Raw genomic sequence first — 10,704 nt, forward strand, 5'->3', positions numbered from 1 at the left:
TCTTCACTTTTCTTTATTAGTTTGGATCCAAAAAAAATTGTGAGGGGCTCTACCTTTTCCATTTCGTTCCCGAGTCCCAATTCCCAACATTGCAATAGGATTTCTTTTCATTTTTGTAAAGGTTTCTTTTCCTCTTGGATTTGTTAGTTTGCTTAGTAGTCCTTTTTTTTTTTTTTTTTTCAAATTTATCATACTTGCTTTTTTTTTTTTCCTCCTTTGGACAACATTTCATTTCATGACTATTAATAACAACAAAATTTACCACAAGTCAATTAACTCTTGTAACTCATATAATTATCAATCAATAAATAGTGAATCTCATAGTTTAATTTTAGTAATCATCCTCCGCAAAGCAATTAGTCTATCTAAAAATATAGTGGAAGGAAACAAAATGAAGTAAGAGAATATATTTAATTTAGCAATTACTATCGCACAAATAATCTATGAAAAATCAGACTATATATTAAAAAGCGTCTCACGTAAAAATCGTAAAATTAATCACTCTTAATACAACTTGTGCTTCTCTTGCCATAATAGGTGAACACTAAACTCATATAGCAGTTTTATGCACAATCTTTCCTTTTTCATTTGAAGCAACTATCACAATAAGAACAATTGAAAATTAATTTCTCCATATCTTATTATTTTTTCGAAAAAATTCTCCAAGTAATAATTTATTATAGTTCGTCAATTTACAATTTGACCTTTGCGTTGATAATTGTAAAAGAAAATTAGAAAAGAATATTGGATCATTATAAGAGAACACATATCCTACATTTATTTTTGTCCTTTTTCAACTGTTTCTACCGTTGAATTATTCATTAAAAGAAGCACAACTAATATTAAAGTACAATTGAAGACAATTGAACAGCCTAAATTACGAAGACAGGAAGTACAATATCCTAACAAGTAACCATAACTTGAGAGACCAATTTTGCGAACTTCTTTTCGTAATTAAAACTTATTTTTGTACCAATACACACCTTTGCTCTGATCACGATCATCTGCCTCCACATAAATACACTCCTTTGCTTCCCTCCACATTGCCTCGTAGAAAGGAGTCCCATCGAATTGGTAGTATTCTCCCAAAATTGGTTTTATGGCATTTGTTGCCTCCATCGCATTGTAATGAGGCATTGTCGAGAACAGATGGTGTGCAACATGAGTGTCCGTTATATTATGGAAGACCGTGTTCAAGATTCCATAATCTCTGTCAACAGTTGATAGAGCTCCTCTTAACCAATCCCATTCAGAAGAATCGTAGTGTGGTAATGAAGGATGAGTATGCTGCAGGTATGTGATCATCACAAGAAATGCATTCACCACTAACAATGGCACTCCATAAACACAAACAACCCAAACAAGCCCCTTGGCTGCAGCAAGACGGTAGAGACCATAAGTAACTGCGAGAATACCAGCATCAGATATGTATATCTCCGTCCGCTCACGATCAGTGTAGATAGGGCCATATGGGTTATAGTGGCAGGCAAAACGATCATAAGGCCTGCCTGAAATATTGAATGCTAAGTATAGAGGCCAGCCAAGGGTAAGCGTGAAGATGAGGGTGAACAAACGGCCTAGTGGGTTGTTGAGGTATTTGGAGAACCAACGCATGTTGGATTTCTTCTTGGGTACAAAAACTTCATCTCTTTCAAGAGAAGCCGTGTTAGAGTGATGACGACGGTGGCTATGCTTCCATGAAAAGTAAGGAACAAGGAGACAGGAGTGGAGAATGAGGCCTACTGTGTCATCAAGCCATTGATAGTCACTGAAGGCGTGATGCCCACACTCGTGTGCTATGACCCAAACACCAGTCAAGACACAGCCTTGGAGGGTCCAGTATATTGGCCAGACCACATAAGACAGAGGCTGAGGGAGGAGGTGGAAGTAATTGGTGGAAATGTAAAAGAAGATAAAGGCAAGGGTCATGTCTTGAATCACAAAAGAAAATGAGCGGATAACAGAACGCTCAAAACAATGAGGTGGTATAGCTTTTTTGATCTGACCAAGCGTGAATGGTGGCTTTGAATAAGGGACTCTCTTCTGGACATCAGATTCCAACTTCTTAGGATGAGGAGGAACAGACATTCTGCCACCAGCTCCCATTTGTTCCACAACCTGAACACAAAACTGTAAGAGTGAGTTTCTGCATGATGGGATTCAAAATGAACTCTCGCAAAAATGACCAATCTAGAGGCATTAAAATTCCCAACTAAATTATCAATTACAACATCAACAATCAACTTCCCACAGGAAACATGTACTACTTTTAACTAAAACATGCTAAACTCCAACTCAGTGAACTATTCACTGAATCTCACAGTACATTCCCATAATCAGGTACCGCCATACATATATGGTGCAAAAACAGAAATAGCAAACCAAGCAATACAATCTTTAAAATAGATGAGCAATCACAAAGTAAATGGTACGGTGGCAGAAAATTGAGTGTAAAATTAGACACATATTCATGAAATGATAATCATGGTTGGACAGTTGTTCAAACAAACATCAACGAGTATAAATGAGCAAAAATCCTTCAATATGCATCATAGGCTTTCAAGCAGAAAAATGTCCTTTTGCTAAAAGGAAATAACAAAAATACCCACTAATGGCACACAGGAATTCAGTTTCTTGATCAAGGGCCATAAAACCGAAATGTCATGCTTGCTGGATTGAATGTATAAAACTAACAGTAAAATTATACCAGATGGAATTTGAATAAAAGTAAATGTGGAAGGCACAAGAGGAAATGCCCACGCTTTGCTTCAAGTAAAGTTGGATATTCTTATTAGAAATGGAATATGAGGTGATCATGGACCCTGCGCATTATCAATCAAAAAGTTCTGCATAAAGCAAAATCACACAATTCGTGTGAAAGCAGTTTTCTTTACTGTACTTTTCTTTCTCGTTGTCGGTCATTTGTTTCTTATATAATCTAATTGCACACTTGACTGTGACGTTTAAAGACAAATAATACATATAAAAGGATTAGCATTAAAAAGAAGAGTTTCTACATGTAAAACATTGTGTACTAAGTGTTAATTCACGATACTGGGGCAGTTTTGTATCCCTTCTTATTGAAAAGCCCTACTTGCCATTAATTGCTCTTTTAAATTGTACAGTATCTTGAATGCATGTGCAGTTAACATCAACCTCGCAGTACCACAAATAAGTTCGGTAAACTACAAAAGAACGAAGTCCACAAAATAAAATAAAATAAAATAATTAGTTTCTGCCATCCAGACAACAAGCCAACACTTCGTCCACGCCTTCGCAATTGCAAAACGAACTTGGCCAAAAATGTGCAGAAAAATTGCCAAATTCGTGGTTGTCCGTAAGATGTGAAGCATATTCTAGGCTTGTGGAGTAAACGACTCATTCAATCTATAACTTACGCCAAGGACTCGTCAGCACTAGCACGATTACGAGCGAGCCACCATGGGCTTGTAGTCCTGTTCTCAGCCATGCTCGCATGTGCTGATGAATCGATTCAGCTTTTCTTAATTAATACTTAAAAATATAACTATACTTGAAAAGCTTTGAGAAAAGGGTGGGCTCCAAGGAAAAAACGGGGGGCAAAATATAATTCAAAGATATAGTTAAAAATAAATATCATTTTTTTAATATACCTTTTACTCGTTATTCTCTATTATTATTTTTTACTACATATTCAATGGAAATTTATTAAAAAAGTAATAAGCAAATAATCATATAAAAAAATAGACTCTGATTTTGTGAGGAAAAGAAAAAAAATTGATGGAAGGAATATATTATTGCACACCCTAAATTTAATGGCTCGTGCAAGCACACCACACCTACTTGGGGACAAACGCGATTTAATTAAGGATTCTAGTTGGGGAATTTTTGTTGGGAATGAAGGGTTGTCAGGTAAAGCATAAATAGATATTTTGACTAGAATTCTCTATATTAATTAGTAATATTTATAACTATATTTGTCTTCACAAACTTATGGGCAACTGCTTTCTAATTTGATCAAATAAGATTTGACATCTTATTTAATATTTCAGACGGAGCCGATATATTTCACAATCTTCATTTTCATAGGTTGACTTTAGCCGTGAGTTCTGGCACGTCACTCAGTTATCTGTGGGGTTGAAATCTTAAATTTCGGTTCTGTTCTTGGTTTGTTATGGTTGTTCGATTTTTTAATTGAGAATGGCAGTTTAGTGGTATGGTTGTCTTGTTTTTGGGCCTCTCCTTTCTGATGTTCTAGATTTTCTTCCTGCATGTCCTTTTCTTTTTCCTGGATTTCTTGTATTGGCTGCAGGTTTCTCTCTGGGCGTGAAGAAGATTTTTTCCTTTTCTTCAGCTACTTATGCAGTGGTGATGATGGGTTGCTATTTCGTTTAGAGGTGGAGTATGGAGGCAGTGGGTGATTGGTCCCCGTTTTCAGCGACAATTTTGGTTGGTGGGTTGGGCCACTAAACCTTTAAATGTAATCCTATGCATGTGAAAAGAAATATATTTTCATATAGAAAATGCAAAGCAACCAATCAGGTACCAATGAACCAAAGCCAGAATTGCAATGAAGAAAATTGAGAAATCTCACGCTCAACCCTGACTGTTGGAGAGTTGTACAATTTTGTTTAAAAATTATTGTTTTTACCCAATTTACACAAAACTTTTTATTTATGATCAAATTTGTCATTTTCTCAAAAAAATTAAAATTAAAATTTTTAATTATTAATAGTAAAACAACAATTTTATATTTAAAATTATATTTTGATTATCATAATTGAAATAATAAAAAATAAAAATGAAATTAACATTTTATTATTGAAATTTATATTATTTATTTTAAAATAATCATACAAAATTAGCACGTGATTTAACACACTTTTAGATTCATGTACCTTAATTTGTAATAAAAATACTTTTGTACTTTTACACTATTACTCAAATGAGTCATTAATTTTAATATTGTTAAATATTACTAACAACTTACAGCTTATTCCTTAATGTTTAGTGAAAGGTATATTTTAGCTCTCTGCAATTTTAAATTTAGTATTTCAAGTTTTATTTGATTAAAAAATAATTTTTTAATTTAAAATTTATATTTTAATTGAAATTAATTCATATATTTTTATAAATTGACCTCTAAATATTATAAATAATCATAAATTTTTATATTTATAAATTAATCTCTATATTTATTAAATTTTAAATATTATATGTAGAATGGAATAAAATAAAACTTAAATAAAAAATATATCATTTCTTTTTTATCCTAATTAAATATAAAAATAAATTATTGAGAAGGGTAAAGTTGAAAGGAAAAGAATTACTTCGACTTATGTCAAGATTTTTATTTAATTTTATTAATTTATTATCAAATATAAAAATATTAAATTTAATAAACATGCTAAATTAATTTATAAAAAATACAAATACTTATTTGTAAGTAATAATTTTTTATAATAAAATTAAGAAATATATGGACTAAATTATATATTTTATAATATTCTAAAGATTAAAGTATAATTTATTTTACTTAAAAATTATTTTAAATTAATTTTTAAATATCATATTAGTATTTATTAAAACTATCATAAAGAAAAATTTTATTTTGCTAATAGGTAAAACCAAATGATTCATTACAAATTAAATTATAAGACCCAATAAAAAAGTGTGAAACTAGAGATAGTGTTTTTAAAATTATCCCAAATACTTTTAACTAAAAAATTGACAAATGTGGTTCTACATCAAAATATTTAATAAAACAGGTCAAAAAAATAATTAAAAAAATGGACAGCATTTAAAAGCTCAAGAGTAAACATGAAATTTAGTCCTTAAGAAAAACGTTAGCAAATAGCATTTTTCAATATTAAAACAAGAAGTCGTATAAAATCTGTTAACAAAACAAAACGGCCAAGGGAGTTTTCTTTTTCTTTAAAAAAAATATATTAAAAGAATAAACAACGCCAAACAACAATAATAAGATTCGGAATAAACAAAACTCACAACAAAAGTATATAAGACTCGAATTATAAGAAAAACTTAAACTAAAAATATGTAAGATTCAAATTAAACAAAACTCAAAACAAAAATATTAGAAAATAAGCATCAAGCCAAGCCACATCGTAAACATTCGAATTTGAGTTAAAAGGAAAAGAGGAAAAAGAAACCATAACAACACTAAGCCTAAGGTCGCGTGAGTATGTGACCGGTTAAAGAAAATGACGGAATAGACAATACAACAGATTGAGTTGGTAAATCCTCGATAACAGAGGAAAGGTTAACAAAATAAAAATCAATGTGGAAAATCTAACGGTATATCTGAAACCCATTTCCTATATATGGAAAAACAATCTAATCTATTCTATTAGAAGAAATTTACAGCAAACAAAACACAAATTACTCTATTTCGCCTGGATCTGAGTTATATTACATAGAAAAAAAGAGCACAGAGGTGAATTTCACAATATTTATCAAGAAAATTGAATGGAATCAAACAGAAAAAAGAAAATGCGAGTTAAAAAAGAAATTCTAGAAGAGGAAAATGCAGGAAAGAATAAGAAAAAAGAGAAAAAAGAAGAGAGTACCTGGTAGTAGAAGAAAAATAAGAAGAGAGAATCAAAGAAAGCTCAAGTTCTCTGTCTTCCGTCTGAATCTCTTGTTATATGGCCGTGGAATGAGCGGTCTCTGCACTGCAACGCATGCACAAATACTTATACTTGCGCCTCTTCCCTCTCCAAAGCTACAGGGGACCCACCGGATAGGAACAAGTTTGGAATTTCCGCTTTGTTAATTAAAATCGCTCCTCTGCGCCTCTGCTATACGGCATTTTCCTCTCCTTTTTTTTCAATTTTTATTATTACACGTGGAGGGGTTTGAGTGATCTTTTCTTATAATCTCCGTGATTGAATCTTCCCCACAACTAAAAGTTTTGAATAAATTTAGCCGTCCGATTTTACGTTTTCTGAATGGTGGAAAGTAGAAAGTAACGTTGGTGATGCTAAAGATCTTACCAAACCAAGTTTTGTTTTTTTTTTTTTAAGATGTATTAGCATATGTTAAATAATAAAAATTTTGAATCAATCGTGGCCGCCCGTTTTTACGTTTGCTTGAATGGTGAAATTAATATTGTTGACGTGGAAATATCTAATGAGGTCATTATGCGGAGGTAATTTTTGAAAAATTACAATTATTTTATATATTTTTTTAAAAAATATTAACTAGCATGTCAAGCAATAAATTTTATTTAATTTTATAATAAATTTAATCAGATATGAGAGTTCATATGTTTAATAATTATTAAATTAAATATTTATATCTATGGAATAAAATATTTTATTTTTATTTGTAGAATTTATGAAAAAGGTGAAAGGTATAACTAAATGGTTGAAATATAAATAGAGTCGCTTGGCATTGAGATTGAAAGGTAAAAAAAAATGGTTTTTTTTTATAAAAAAAATCAATTTAAATAATATCGAAAAGTATGTTTTATTTTTCAATATTTTATTATTAAATTATATTAAAATAATTTTAAATTAATTTTTAATATTTTCTAAAATGTCATTTTCATGAACATATTTTTCTGAATAGATGTCGGTACGGCAATGTCAAATATACCCATAAATTGGCAAACCAACCACGCAATAGAAAATTATTTTTAACTGTCCTCCCTTTCAAAATTAAAATGATACGCCTTCTCTTTATCCAATAGAATTTTTTTTCCCATGAACCTCTAAGAACGTGTAGTTCCCACACGTTCTTACCCCTTTTGGGAATAGACCCTTTCATTTTCAGGCAGCATGCTTGACACACTGAGTTTTCATCATTTGTGGCCAAGAGCTGGAATTTTAATGGTAATTTTATATGTAATGTCCAGGAATTCATCGATAAGTTATGCTTGTGGAATAAAAATATTTTTGCTAAAAGAAAAGGGCTTTTTCTTCGATCAGATAGATTTCAGAAACTCCTGGAGCGATACTCTTCTATTTATCAAAGGAGAGAAATTTTTGGGTTACATGATCGGTGAAAAGGGTATAGAGCCGAACTCGGAGAAGGTAGAGGCTATACTGGCAATACCTGAACTAACCTGTGTAACGGATGTGCAGAGGTTTACAGAAACAATAATAGCACTCAAGGATTGTCAGAAAGCCTTCAAATACCTCAAGGAGTACCTCACCTCCCCACATGTGCTTAGTAGCCCCTTGGCAGGAGAGGAATTGTTAATTTAGTAGCCCCCTACTTATAGTTCAATAAGTGTCATCATTCATGGCCATTGTCAACATTATGAATTTTTTGGGATGGTTTTCTGTTGTACACATCTCATAAATGGGGATGAAGTTGGTAGCAGGGGTTGCTATTGTCTCGTGCACCCAGCTCTGCTAGCCGTTGCTCTTTCAGCCTCTCCAGCTTTTGATTTATATCTACCTCCTCTCTCCTTGGCCTTTTCTTCAGGCGGTAATTTTTCTCTAACTCTTCACTCTCCAACCTCTCTACTGGTTCAGAATAGTAGCTTTCAGCCCCATGGTTCTCAATAAACTCCCTTACTACTCGGCCTCTTTCTCTAGTTATAGGCTCGTTCCTTTTGTTGGCTTCTCCATCCCCATCACCCGTCTTCCTCCTACTTTGTTGAGGGGCTTGGTGGTTTAATATGGGTTGGAGCTCATTAACGTTGAACCTTTTAGTTACTGATGGTATGTTCAACGGGGGTGCTGAGTCCCCTCTGCTGCAACATTTGGCCTAGCCAGTGAGCAATATTTTGGAACTAAAGGGCTGTGTTTTGCAGCTCCTGGTCAAATAGGGTGGTTCAAGGTATGGTCCCTGCCGAGCTTGGCGAAGGGTTAAACAACACGGATGGTTGATTCAGGGAAGCTATAATACCCGGCTAGACTCCGGTATCGGAATTCCTACCGTCCGGTGGAATCTCGGATGTCGAAAACGTCTAGAAGGGAAAAATCATATTTTTATAAAATGTTTTAATGTATTTTATGGTTTTAAGCAAGAAAGAAATTAAGTTTTGAATGAAAATGGTCTTGAGAGGAAGACTCAGGTTCGGCCGTCGAATCTCAAGTTCGGCCGCCGAACATGCATGCACTTCGGGAGTGCTTTAGGCCCCCGAAGGCATAAGTGATGGAAGTCCAGGTTCGGCCGCCGAACCTCATGTTCGGCCGCCGAACATGGCATGCATGCGGAGGCACGTTAGGCCCCCGAAAGTGGCCTGACCAGCCACCTATAAAAGGGTCTCTTTGTCCGAATGGGCGAACTTTTCTCTCCATTTTCGGCCAAGGTGAGTTCTCTGCCGTCCCTCACCGATTTTGAGTCCCTTTCTTCAAATCTTTCATGATTTTCATGAGTTTTCACTTTGTTTTGAAGATTTTGAGCATTAAAGCAAGTTTGGAGGCTTGGAAGACTCATGAGCTCTTTCCCTTGGTTCTCCAAGTTTAGATCGTCTCTCTCTCGATCTTCAAGAGGTGAGAGCCGATCTTGAGCTTATAGTATGTTTTAAACAAGTTTTAAGTTGATTCATGGGGTAGAAATGCATGTTTAGGTTAGATGAACCTTGTTAGGTTTTATGTGATTATATGGGCAATGTGTGTTGGATATGTATGTTTGATGTGTTGTAGTTGGGGTTTAGGATAGTTTGAGACCCCTAGGTGTTGATGTATGTGTGTATGCATGTTTTGGTTGAGTTGGATGCATGATTGGAAGGTTTGGGAGGAAAGTGTGCATGAAAGAGCTGAGTTTCTGCCCTTTGGGAGAAACCAGGTTCGGCAGCCGAAAGGATTTTCGGCCGCCGAACCTGTCTGTGAGGCAAGCCTTTCGGCTGCCGAAGCCTGCCCCCGAAAATGGACTTTCGTCTCTGGAGGGCACTTTCGGCCGCCGAAGGTGCCGCCGAAGGTGCATGACTTTCGGCTCTGGAGGGCCTTTCGGCCGCCAAACCTGCCGCCGAAAGTGCCCTGTTCAGCCCTCCTTTGCATGTTTTCTATGGATGTTTTAAGGTGTTTTAGGGGGTTTTTGGGGAGTATTTTCAGAGTTATGTTCATAGATGTTTGGTCCCTCATTTGAGTCCACCTGTGTAGGTTCGGACCCGAGGAACCGAGGACCCCAGCAGTGAGTCAGCTGCTCCAGTGTCTGGTCTGAGCTAACCAGAGATGAGTGGAATAAATCTTTACGTTTTAAAGTAAATAATAAATGATTCAGCATGATTCATGCATCACGAATGCCATGTGATATAATAGGTTGTTGCATTAGAATCCACGAATATGTTGCACTGCATTCTTTCTTGTGGATGTGGGTGAATGCTGTATGATCCAATTAGTCCCTGAGGAAAGACCAGGACCCCATTCTACGGCCTGGCACGGTATGATACGCGAAGACTAGGTGCCAGATGAGGCCCTGGGGCAATGGTAAGTAATGTTATGATATGACAGGAAGACCAGGACCCCATTCTACGGCCTGGCACGGATACGGTGCTGGGACTATTTGGTGACAGGTTTACCCTTGATGTGAATTGTCTGTGATGTGACGCATTTCATGAAAGCATGAATGTTAATATATATTTTTACTATTCTGCTCACTGGGCTCTAGTAGCTCACCCCTCTCCCTTAACCCCCAGGTTTGCAGGTACAGGGTAGACCAGGAGGTCAGTAAGAGTAATGAAGTCATGGTCATGTAATAGCTAGAGTGGACATGATAAATGTTGTTATGTTATGGAGTACAGTCATGTAA

At 34.9% G+C, this 10,704-nt stretch overlaps 1 protein-coding gene across 5 annotated transcripts; it reads right to left on the minus strand.

Moving 5' to 3' along the window:
• Nucleotides 1–731: 731 nt before the first annotated feature.
• On the minus strand, nt 732–6,689 carry LOC110621802 (delta(12)-fatty-acid desaturase FAD2). 5 transcript variants are annotated; one of them, XM_021766106.2, is made up of 2 exons: nt 6,567–6,689; nt 732–2,118 (listed from the first exon to the last, which is right to left on the minus strand). In XM_021766106.2, exon 2 carries the CDS (start codon nt 2,104–2,106, stop codon nt 955–957), a length of 1,152 nt encoding a protein of 383 aa, XP_021621798.1. In that variant the 5' UTR covers nt 2,107–2,118; nt 6,567–6,689; the 3' UTR covers nt 732–954. The 5 variants fall into 5 exon arrangements, with proteins under 5 accessions (XP_021621798.1, XP_043814619.1, XP_021621800.1 ...); XM_043958684.1 differs by lacking the exon at nt 6,567–6,689 and adding an exon at nt 2,764–2,907 and having other exon boundaries at nt 732–2,122; XM_021766108.2 differs by lacking the exon at nt 6,567–6,689 and adding an exon at nt 2,708–2,862.
• Nucleotides 6,690–10,704: the final 4,015 nt, after the last annotated feature.

This window comes from Manihot esculenta, chromosome 8 (genome assembly GCF_001659605.2).
Source record: "Manihot esculenta cultivar AM560-2 chromosome 8, M.esculenta_v8, whole genome shotgun sequence".
Lineage (NCBI taxonomy): Eukaryota > Viridiplantae > Streptophyta > Magnoliopsida > Malpighiales > Euphorbiaceae > Manihot > Manihot esculenta.

What these genes read in the sequence shown, in the direction of transcription:
- LOC110621802 (XM_021766106.2), bottom strand. Translation starts at nt 2,106, where the DNA reads ATGGGAGCTGGTGGCAGAATGTCTGTTCCTCCTCATCCTAAGAAGTTG.